General features: G+C 36.6%; 1 protein-coding gene and 1 pseudogene across 8 annotated transcripts in view; both read left to right on the top strand.

Annotated features, from left to right (window-relative positions):
• The window catches only part of C2cd5 (C2 calcium dependent domain containing 5), a 113,997-nt gene extending 103,070 nt beyond the window's left edge, over positions 1-10,927 (top strand). For 2 of the 8 annotated variants that reach the window (XM_023718907.1, XM_023718908.1), the window contains exons 24-28: positions 593-643; positions 1,541-1,642; positions 2,923-3,113; positions 5,795-5,941; positions 9,626-10,835. In XM_023718907.1, the coding sequence (XP_023574675.1) occupies positions 593-643; positions 1,541-1,642; positions 2,923-3,113; positions 5,795-5,941; positions 9,626-9,757 (623 nt within the window). In that variant the 3' untranslated portion in view covers positions 9,758-10,835. Of the gene's footprint in view, positions 1-592; positions 644-1,540; positions 1,643-2,922; positions 3,114-5,794; positions 5,942-9,625 lie in introns of all 8 variants that reach the window. The other 6 variants (XM_023718910.1, XM_023718913.1, XM_023718912.1 and 3 more) reach the window with 5 other exon arrangements.
• Positions 3,394-4,328, top strand: LOC105742638 (annotated as a pseudogene).
• Positions 10,928-12,250: the final 1,323 nt, after the last annotated feature.

The following is a 12,250-nucleotide window of genomic DNA, read 5'->3' as shown; positions in this document are numbered from 1 at the left end:
GGGTGTTACTTTCTTGAGGTTTTTGGAAAATGGAGTGATTCTGAGTTGGGATTGATGTCACTCATCATGTCTGTAACACTTTACCACCACCAGAGGGAGCTGTTGATAGTTAAATTACAAGGAGTGGCTGGTGGTGAGCAGGATTAGGGCTGCAGCTTAGGCTCTGTGAAGCATTTATCTTGTTTATGGACTTCAATCTTACTGGCTCTCTTACCCGTGCAAGAATTTCCCTTCTCTGTTTTAATTTCAGGTATTCATCCCACCACAGCCATTTTTCTGTTTAATCTCAGTGTGCTGTCATTCTACTCACCTTCATTACTATATATTTGTATTTTCTCATGACTGAAGTTTCTGAAACTCATTTTATGTTATAGTAAGCAAGCAGTCATTGTTGGCATGGTATTTATTAACTGAGCTAGTTTTCATTTGTCAGTAGAAACTATTTTAAGCCTAAATACTTCTATTTGGTTTGCTTTTATATGAACCATGAAGCTTTACTCCTATTCTCCTGGCTTATAGAAGATATTAACAACGAAGAGATGCTGGCTTGTACTTAGCATCCAAGCTAATGTTGTTCATATTGTCTTATTAGAACACCTGGAGAGTGCAAGTTCTAACTCAGGTATACCAGCTGCACAGAGAGGTGAGTTTGTCTCATTAAGCAAGTAGTCACCAAAGATGTGAAGTTCTAGTTTGGTGATGCCTAAAATTGTAGACATCAAAGAAATGCACTAGACAGTGAAATAAACACCAGAACGTGGCTTTATTGTAGTTAGAACTCATTTAAAAAATTCATTTAAATATTTAAATATTTTAGCATTTTAATACTTTCTCAATTTCTAAAAAAATAAAATTTTAGCTAATATTGTTTTTATTCATTTAATTTTTAACTTAGCAGTGTGAAAGTTACTATTATAAAAGAAGCACTTGGTAGGCTCCCACCTGCCTCTCAACAGTGTTGTCAGAGTTTTGTTGCCAAGGTCAGACCCAGCACCGACAGAAATGACCCTTTGGCTTTTTTGCTGGTGGTGGAAAGAAGGTAGTTTAATAATAGATACACCAACTAGTTTTTTTTTTTTTTTTAAAGTATTCTTTTGAGTGATTCTCATTCAGTTTACTTTTTATTTTAAGGTAAAAATAGGGTAAAAGATTATTCACAGTGCTTGCGTTGTAAATCCAAGTCCTAAAATATAAACAACTACGTTATTATAAATTAAAGGCTAGGAATGAAGTTAAAGCACAGCATGTGGTCCTTTCATTGGTATCTATGTTAGATGTCACTTAACATTCTCCCTGAGAGGCCACACAGTTGTGATGTTACCAGAAAGTGCTCAGCCAGCTAACGGAACGTGGTTGTGGACAAATCACTGTGTAAAGCTCGACTCTTGACTACTGCTCTCATCTGACTTGAGAAGGACCATTCTTTTTCTAAGTTACAGTTAAATTACATCATCGGAAGGAGTGTTATGACGAATAAGAGACGTCATCCATATTTTTCTTTGTTTTTTTTGTTGTTTTATTTTTTTGTCTGTGTTTTCAGCAACGTCAGTTGATTACAGTTCCTTTGCAGACAGATGCAGCAGCTGGATAGAGCTCATTAAACTGAAAGCTCAGACCATAAGGCGCGGATCAATTAAGACAAGTAGGCGGCTATTTCTACCACATTATGATGATCTCAGAAGCATATCCCTGATTTCCCAGTGGTGAAGGCTAGACTTACTTCCTAGTAATAACATTGCTGATCAGTCGTGTACTGGAGTGTGAAAGCTGCAGACTTGAGTGGTCATTAGAAAGAGTAGGGTGGGACTGCGTAAGGGCATTCCAGCTTGTTAGTTTTAACTGCAGATGTGTGTTTTACAACTTTATACAAATAGATATCATACTTACTTTAAATGGAAAGAAATCACCTGCTTTTTTACCATAGAGACGCTTATCTGGGATCCAGCGTACTATTTAGCAAATGGCATTTCTTAACTTACTAAGTGTTATATCCAGAGGGCTGAAAGAATAAAGTAGTTCTGAGGAGAAAGTAGTTAACTCGTTTATCTGGTAAACTCAGGATGATTCCTTTCATGTTATGTATAGCCCAAGTGTTTTGGTAGATTTTGAAGTAACTATTTAAATGAAAGTTTACACTACATAAAAAGGAAGGGATCAGTTTCATTTAAGAGAAAGAATCACAGGATATGGGAGCATTCAGATCAAATTTTGAAACCTAGAAGTTTCAGATTAGTAGCTGTGTGATCTTGAGTGAGCTTTTCAGTTTCTCTGATCTTCAGTTTCCTCATATGTGAAGTGGGGACAGTGATAAGCTATGTTCCAGGTTGTTGAGGAAAATAAATGTCATGTCTGGTCTATAGCAGTCATTTAGTAAGTGATAGTTATTTTATTTTCTAACTTTTAGACAACTTTTGACAGCCAAAATCCTTAGTAAAATTATGAGTTTGATTAATGAACATGGTTTGGAAAGGAACTAGTTTACAACTAGTTAACTACAAGTTAGGTTTATCTACAAGTTGACAATGAAGAAGCTATGTGAAAAAGATGGAAAGAACTGTACTGGGAAAGATAACAACTTTCACACTCTCTGTAATAATTTGTTTCTACAGTAGATAATTTTAATGCTCTGTGCTTTTTCTTTTTCTTCACTTTGTAACCAATCATTGTGTGTTAGCTACACTGCATCAACATTTTCTTTTGCAGGAATGCCATTTTTCTTCCAAAGACTTCCATTCCAGCATTTTCTCATATGTTTTTCTTTCTCTGTCTTTTAATTGCATGCAGTGCATGATAATTTCTTTCATGACATGGCTTAGCCTCACAGAAAGCTGAATGTTGTCACCACTTATTTCGGAAACCTTAGGAAATAATCTCTCTACCCATGTCAGTGTTTAATATATTCTCTTCTTTCTTCAATTTTAGCTGTGACAGTTGAAAAAGCAAATCCAATGGGTGAAGGAAATTTCCGAAATCGCTCTGCTCCACCTTGTGCAAGTTCTACAGTTGGGGTTGTTAAGATGACTCCTCTTTCTTTCATTCCGGGAGCAAAAATAACTAAATATCTTGGGATAATTAACATGTTTTTTATTCGAGAAACCACTTCTCTTCGTGAGGTAATGTTATAAAGGTTATTTTTTAAAATCATTTTCTCAAAAAAAAAAATCATTTTCTCTGATTGAAGACTTAGTAGTAAAACCAAATTTCAAATTATTTTCCTCTAACAAATGTATGTATATTGATATTTGCATTTTAATAACCTATCTGAATTGATTTTATACTAGACTTACTGGAGTTCATAAAGGAGGTAGTGTTACCATTGAGTTGTGTTAAATTTAAACAAATGTATTAGAACTTGTACGTGGCTCTATAGCTTAGGCGTCCGGTGACAAGGGCATGATCTCTCCAAAGTCAGAGTATTTGGTAGAGTGAGACATAAGTGAAAGCCTAACTGTAGAGACCAAAAATCTACTTCATACTTCACTCTTGGAAATAGATCCTAAGATCTCAGTAAATAATCATGTAAGGTAAAAAAAAAAAAAAAAACACCTAAAGGGAAAAGAAGCCGGAAAGCTCCTCCAAATGGCTGGAAGCTGATTGAGTGGACGTCCGATGAATTGGAGCAAAAGTTGAGAAAAGCTGAAACAGAGCCTCCTAAGGGAAAGAGGAAAGTGAGATCTCTGTGGCCCATCTTCAGAGTCCACCAGCAGAAAACCTGCTCTTTGACCTCTTTTACAAGCGGAAAGCCATAAGCAGGGCACTCTGTGAATACTGTATTAAAGAAGGCTATACAGACAAACACCTGATTGCATAGTGGAAAAAGCAAGGATATGAGAACTTGTGCTGCCTGTGATGCATTCAGACTCGGGACACCAACTTGGGGACAAACTGTGTTTGCTGGGCTCCCAAAAGCAAGCTGGAAGGGGGTCGCATCATTGATTGCATGCATTATGGCTGCTGGGGCTGCTCTGGCAGAAGCCACCTGACCCTGAGCCCTCTCCTTCCTGGACTTCGGACCTTGTTGGTTCTTACCGTGCTGCCCCCTTCCTGGAGCAACTCTTGGAGCAGTGCCCTGGGCCCTAGTTGCAGCGTAGTCTCTTCAGGTGAAAACTTGGTGTTCATCAGCTGTGATTCATAACAGTAAAACCTTTAAGCCTCCCCCCCCAAAAAAAAGAAAAGAAATTCTAGATCTTTATCTTATATAAGTAACACAAGTAAAATTGCCTTTATTAGATGTTTAAAGCAGCCCTGAAAGAAAAGCTTACTTTTCTAACTAGTTATGTATATTTGTGTAGGGGCCAGGGAGATAGCTCAGCGGACTAAAGCACCTGTTTAGGCAAGCTTAGGCAAGCACAGGGACCACGATTCTATCCCTTGCACCACATGCCACACCAGCCCTGCCCCCAGGGTGCACTGAGTCCAGAGTCCGGGCATGGTAGCATGTGTCTGTAATCCCCACACTGGGGAGGCTGAAAACAGGAGGATCACTGAGTCTGAGCTGTGTAGTAAAACCATGTAACAACCGAATGCATTGAAGTGTGTGTGTGTGTGTGTGTGTGTGTGTGTGTAGAGATATTTTGTATAATTTTATCTTTTTGTTGTTTTTTTTCTCTTAAGAGAGAATGAAGTCACGAATTTTCACTCTTTCCAACAGGGAGAATATGCTTCATATTCTTACTTCACATTAGATATTATTAAATTTCTTTTTAAATAACAGTGGTTGTAGCATTTTACTTGACATGGCTAAGGTTCAGAATTGTAGTTAATTCACTATTCATTTACTAAGGCAAGAATTCAGACACAAGGAAAAAACTATACATTATGTCTTACGTTACAGAGGAAGCCTGCTGAAAGAGTTAGCATTTGAGGCAGGGTCTAGGTAGCTGGGACTGTGAGGTGCAGCACCGCGCAGCTTATCCACAAAAGTTTTATTTTTAGTGTCTTCTCTACCACTTATGTTCTCATCCCCAAAATACTGCCGCTTCATGGTCGATCTCCCTTCAACAAAGACTTGAGTAATAACTTCACGGCAGCATTTTACATGCATTCATTGCTTGATGAGTTTTTTTCTTAGTTTTCCTTTGTCAAGTTAACCTGTAAACATTGAGAATATCTTGGTTTAATAAGTAGGAAATTTGTAAAAGAAAAAAATGTTTTCAGTTATGATGGAGTTGGCAACAGTCTGAAAGAACTTGCTGAATTCTTTAATCACAAAAAGATACCCCTTTACAAAACTACATAGACTGTCTTGTGCTTTTTTAGAAAAATTTGATTTAATGGCTTTATAATGGTATACCCAGGTTTTCCTTAATGTTTACTTTAAACTTGGACATTTCCTATATAACCTCCAGTAGAATTTGTGAAAAGCTTATATTAAAAGGCATTTTCAGCTATTGACTTGCCTTTGATATCTGTTTTCTTAGTTTTTGAAAATAGAAAAAGTTTCCCATACTATTGGGTTTATGTCCTAATAAATATGTGCGGAATACTTATTTTGTGTACCTGTTGATTGAGGTATTAGAATTTAATGTGCAAAGCGGTTGAATTAAGTGCTACATAGCTTGTTGTATGCAAAATACAATGTCTCTAATTTTCTATTAAAGAAACAAACTAAGGGCAGTAAATTGTTGTGCAGTTATATGTTCAATAGAAGTTTGTTCATGCAATAAATCCTCACTATGCCAAATTTAAATTATTGCCTGTTTAAGATCATTTATGTCCTAATATCTATTTGACAATACATGTCCATTCTTATATACATCTGTATTATGCAATTATCTTGTGCATTGTTACGTAGGAAGGAGGTGTCAGTGGTTTTCTCCACGCCTTTATTGCTGAAGTGTTTGCGATGGTGCGTGCTCATGTTGCTGCATTAGGAGGGAATGCTGTTGTCTCCTACATTATGAAGCAGTGTGTCTTCATGGAGAATCCAAATAAAAACCAGGTGAGATTTGGTTAAAAATCTGATTTGAAAGGAACCCATCAATTTGCCTTTTGGCCATCCCTGTGCCCCCCACAAAAATTACTCTTCAAAACTGTTTGATTCTAGGTACTTCAAATATATCCTGGTGAATTTGTAAAATAATCATGGTGATAAATAGCTCAGGTACTTTTTCACATCTCTGGTGAGTTGTGTTCTTACCTAGGCCTAGACTTTGTGCTCCTGAGTTACTGTTGTCACCATTTTCTTGGCAGGCATTTGGAGCACAGTGAGGGCTGAGAGTGTGAGAGGCTCCCCTTCATGTGTACCATGGTGCTGCTCAATCTGAACTGCTGCACTGGTACTGAGGATCTCGTAATGGGGCCAGACTGCTGCTTGGTTTTTATTAAGTAGTATAATTTAATGGAGAGTAGAAGGGTACAATTGAATTTGATAATAACATTTTTTATTCAATTTTGAGTTAAGGTAATAATGCTCTTAAAATTATTAAAGTTTCTTAAAAATGCAATATGAGTGATATGAGCTATCAGAAAACGATGCTTCCTGCCCTGCTTCTTGTGTCATGCATGACAAGTCACATTGTTTATATGACATAGGACAGTAAGTGGATGAGAGTGCTGGCGCTGTTGGTAGCCATTCCTAGGTTCTTGGCCCTGGGGAGTGGCCTGAGAACAGAGGGGATCGATTCCTTGGAAACAGCACGTAGGAAGCTGTAATGTAGGTTAGATACTCATCATTTGAGCAGGCTAAGAATACACGTAAGTGTGTACATATGAAACTATATATTTTGCTCCCAGCGTTATGGTTAGGTAATTGTAACCAAAAATAAATCATCAACATTCTTAATCCCCTCAGTTATTCATGGGTAAAATTATCTTGTACTGCTAGTGAGATGCTGCCATAAATATGTAGGAAATTTGAAAAGACATTACTGGGAATTCATAATGAATTTTATTTTGAAATTTTTAGTCTGAATTTCTCCAGAAAGGTGCTTCATTTACTATTATTTTTAGCTTTTCTTGACAATTCATTCACTTTTAATCCAGAGTGTATTATACTTCATTGGTACACGTTGAAGAAAAATAGTGATACAATGAAACTGAAAGATAGCTTTCTGATTAATTTTTCAATCACTAAGGCAAGTTGGGGGGCAGGCAGGGAGAAGACCTGTCAATCGTCCTGGGGGACTTCAAACGAAGAGAGGTGGAGTACACCTAGGGCTCTGAGGTTTCTTGATTGAAGGTTTAAATTCAGTGCCAGCTTATTGTGAAGATTTGGAGACAAGGAGATCTTGTAGAGTGGACCAAGGGTGTAAACAGAGAAGCAGAAAAGCCAGAAAAGATCAATGGGTGAGGAAGAAAAAATCAGGAGAGGCTGAAAAGTACAATAGAAGTCTTTTGAAAACAGATTTAGACAAAAAACTAGAGAAGACACATCCTGATTGTATTTGTACATCCTGATTGTATTTGTTGTGAACAATTTGATGTAATCTGACCACAGACAAAGCATATATCAGATCTTAGAATTAACCCGTTCATCTGGGTACTTCTTTGCAATAGTTTTATTTAGTATAATGTGCTTTTTCTAGTCCTTTTAAAAAGCACCTTTTGGCATAGTTATTTTGCATTTGAGATCAAGATTTATCATTTTGAAGCTTTTCCAGGGTTAGTCTTGAACAAGTTATTAACTTAATTAGCACTTTAAAAGTACCTCAAAATTCACTTACCGAAAGCAACTTTTCTGTCATAGTTTCCTCATCTATAATACTGGTAAAACCTGGGGAAGTCATGAGTTCATTATATAGTGTTCCTGGTGGATGGCTAGTAAGCAGAGCACTATATAAAAGTTGTGTCTGCCTGGGGAGATGGCTCAGTGGAATAAGCACTTCCCTGGCAAGCGCAAGGGTTTGAGTTCAATCCCCGGTTCCACCAAAAAAATAGATAAATAAAATAAAAAAGTTATGTCTGTTATCTTGTGTTAGAACATCTTGAATGACTCAGGACAGGGTAAATTCAAGCTCCTATGTGCTGTGTCCCCCACCACTTAGCCTCGTCCTACTTTCTCGCTCCTCCTTCCTCATTACCTCTCCACATTCATATGTGCTGTCCTCCAAGCATGTGCTTTACCTTTCCAAAGGAACTGTGCCTCTTTTCACTTCTAGCACTTGCCAGCATGCTGTGCGTGAGAAAACTGAGGCACACTGCATGCAAGTGCGCAGTACCAGGATATGCACAGAAAGGCTGGAATGCGTCCCCGGCTTTTGTCTGCAGCTGCGGTCGGCCCTCCCACTGCCAGCGCCCCTCTGCACCAGTGTGCTTGCTGTCAGCTGCTGCTTATCACCTCCATGCTCGTGTTAGGTGCCCCACTGCACATCAGTTAGCTCTTCGGGGCCACTTCTACTTTATTTTGAGATCTTGCTTGCACTCAAAAAATGTGTAGTTGCTTAACATCAGTACCCAGCTTCAGAAGTAAAATATTAAAAATATGGTAGAAGCCTCTGCAAACCTGATTCTTCTTTTCTCTCAGTGGGTCATTCTTGATTTCATTCCAGTGAATTAAAAAATACCTGTATGTAAAAATCTTTGTAATATATTTTCCACTGGGTGGGAAATCATTCAAAATTCAAAAAATATTAAACAAGAATGTTTCTCCCTGTCCTCGGTCTCAGCCAGTTTCTTCCCTACATACACCCAGAGCTGGTAGTTGGTTTAATATTCTTCCTAGAGATGTGACATTCCAGAGCATGAAACATGTTAGACAGATTTAGATACTACAGATATATTTATATATTTTATGTTTTTCCTCATTTTTACATAAATGGTAATAGTATGCACTGATCTTGCTCTTTTACTTATTCATTTATTTTTCTTGGTGGTTGTGCCATTTGAGGGCAAATAAAGTATCCAGAGTTTTTGTTGCAACTGAATTATGTTCACACTGTATGTCAGGTTGTTTTTAAGGAATGTTATTCTAATGCATACAATATTACAAAGCACAGATGAAGCTTGACGCAAGTGTGAGTGTATGTGAAAATTCCTTACAAGAGAATTACTAAATCGGTGCATGTGCCTTTGTAGTTTTCTTACACATGGCCTGAGTTTCCACTACTTGAGATCATTTCTCACAGTCATTGTGACACGAGATTTATTCATACTGATAGAGCGTCAAGCCACTTGTTTTCGCTTTCTAGATGATTGTGTGGTTCTTGTCTGAATTTTTCTGTTGTGAACATGCTGCCGTGAAATGCCGCATACCAATCTTTTTTGCATATGTAGCCCAAGATTTCTCTCTAAGAAATAAATATTTTAATAAAAGAGACTGAAATTGGTGTCACAAAATGTGTACAGTTTCTGCTTTATGAGATTGTTTTCCTAAGTGGTGGCTCTGGTAAGTGCATTTCTGTTGCCTCATCTTAACTAATACTTGGTAATATCCAACTGTTACCTTTTTGTCACTGTCTTTGTAATTTCTGTATCTCTAATTAATATTGCACCTGAATATTTTTGCATCTATACCTCACCTCTTTGAGTTTCTTTTCCTGTGAATTGTCCTCTTACCCTTTTTCTTTTTTTCTGTCAGGGATTTCTCTCCCTGTGTGCTTTCGCCTACCTACCACTGCCACCTGTGTAATGGAAGCGTAGAACAGTGCTGAGTGTAACTGACCCATCCTATTTGTTGTTCTGACAGGCGCAGTGTCTTATTAATGTAAGTGGCGACGCAGTGGTTTTTGTTCGTGAATCTGACTTAGAAGTGGCGTCTGTTCAGCAGCCTACTGCCAACTGCCAGCCCTTGTGTGCGGGAGGAGAAGTAACAACCTGAAGATCAGAAAGATACCACTAAGCGAAATTCATCTGTTCCCTTGGTTTGTCATTCGCTATCTTTGTAGACAAAAAGAATGAATGTAATTTGAGATAATTAAGACAGAATTGCTACCTTATGAGTAGTTCTGATTTATCTGGAATCTCTTGGAAGAATGAGAATTTCTAATCTTGACACTTTGTTTTGTCTAGACAGAGAGGCCCCAAAGACTCTTGCGCCTTCAGTAAGTTAAGATAAATGTCTAAGTAATTATAACAAAGATGAAGTTATTTGTAATTTATTTTGATTTTAATAAAATCATAATTTAAAACTGAAACAAGATTATCAGGAAACTAGATAGTTGCCTTGTATAATTTAGAAAAACTAAGCAAGAAGTACAGATTATTAATGAAAAAACAGTTGATTTGAGAAATGTAGAGGAAAAATGGAGAAAATTTTTCAGAAAATTGTTGTGTGGGTTTCTTAATGTTTTTATTTTGATGAGGATTTTGGTGAAAACTGAAAGAAGAAAGTACTTCAGTCATTTTCTAAAAAGCAGTCACTTGATAAATCCTGACTACTGTAAACGAAAAGTAATTTGTTAAAACTGGTATCCTTTTGTTGAAACTTTTAATATCTCTGACGAGGGAGGGAAAATTATAATATAATTCCATAACTTGCCACCCTTGTGTTGGTATTTCATTTGTCTAGAAAAGGCTTGGCTTCGATTGGCACGAAAGCATCAGTGAATTTTGTTGAATAGTGAAAATGCAATTGATCTTGTAGGAACATAAAATTATTTTTTAAAAATGATATTGCATTCATACCAAATGAACAAAATTTTAGTAATATCTTAGAGATTTTTGATGGCATTAGATTGTGTTTGGTATATGTTTGGAAACATAACTTGAAGTAAATATGCTGCAAAATGTTGAATGTATACGTAGAATATATATGTATACTTTTTTCTTGTTAATGCCAAATGCCCGTTATAAATAAATCTTAAATATTACATTCCTCCTAGGCACAATAAAATTTCTTTATAAAACTCATGATTTTGTTCCCCCAGAATAATAAATTGCCATAAGGCTTAAATCATTTTCTTGTTATCACAAGTGTCAATATTTTTCTGTATTTTGTTTATAATTTTATTTTTTAAATAAAAAGTTTATAAAGATAAATTGGAACCTTTCTGAATTTCTTTTTTGCCTCTTTAATGTAGTGCTGTCAGTTTTCTGAGTCACTGTGCTATCTGGTTATCTGCATTATTTCTTTGAGTCAATGAACATCTGTCTTGATCTTAATTTTGATTTAAAAAAAATTTTTTTTAATCTTTTTTTTAAATTTATTTGGTACAGGTTCTCACTGTGCAGCTTGTACTCATAGTGATCCTCCTGTCTCAGCCTCCCCAGCACTGGGATTACAGGTGTGTGCTACCATGGCCAGTTTCAGTGTCTGGCATGGAGCAGGACCAGGGATTGAACCTGGGTCCTTGAGTTTGCCAGGCAACTGCTTAGACCACTAAGCTACCTCCCTGGGCCCCTCATGTTAATTTTGGAAAAGTTTGTATGTGTGCAATTGTGCCATTTTCACTGTTGTCACAAAGTTAGATATTCATTGATTTGTAGAATGCCTGCTACATTGCATGGTATAGTTTTAGCCAACTAAACACATGTAAGTTCTTGCTCTCATACAATGTTCAGTTCAATAGCTACACAACTAAAGAATTTGTAAAATGAAATGTGTTAGTAGTATTTTGTTTCATTGAGGACAAGGTCTGCTGTGAACTTCAGGTTGACCTTGAACTCATGGCAGTCCTCTTCAGCGACCCAAGTACTGGTATTACATGGGTGTACCTCTGTACCAGGCTTTACATAGTACTTTAAACAGTTGCTAATATTTATTGGATTCTATGTGTAGTATAATAGTAAATATTGTTTTTATTTTTTAAAGAATATGGAATACTAATAGAAAAAATCATTAGAAACAATACAAAATTTCACTAAATGAAGTAATAGGAATTCAACAGTAGTTGCTGTATTGCATGATGTTATCTTCAAATTAGTTGTTGAGGTTAGGTATCAAACCTGCAAAATTGGTTAAACAAAACAACACCAAAAAAGTTATAAGAAATGAAAAAGAAGAAAAAAATGAGAAAAAACCTTTCAGCATTTACTGCTCCTTTCAAAAGGCCAGCAGAAATCAGCAGTACACTTACGCAAATTATCCAGCACATATACATAAAGATATATTTTTTCTTTCTTTTGTTCTTTTCCTTATCCCAAAGTTTCCTTCCCATTGAACAGTTTTTTTCCCTTTCACAGTATCTGCTGTACCTTTCAGATTTTATTTATTCTTTCAGGTTTTCACACTAGTGAAACAATACGATGCTTGCACATGTGGGTATGATTTATTTCAATTGCCAGTAGTCTCTTGTTATATCCGTTTATCTACAAAAGCTGCACATTTATCTTTTCTACAGCTGAGTAATACTCCATTGTGTAAGAATAACTT

Source organism: Octodon degus, unplaced genomic scaffold, assembly GCF_000260255.1.
Source record: "Octodon degus isolate 3935 unplaced genomic scaffold, OctDeg1.0 scaffold00064, whole genome shotgun sequence".
Taxonomy (NCBI): Eukaryota; Metazoa; Chordata; class Mammalia; order Rodentia; family Octodontidae; genus Octodon; species Octodon degus.
Note: the sequence above shows the minus strand (reverse complement) of the source record. Positions and strands in the feature narration are given on the sequence as shown.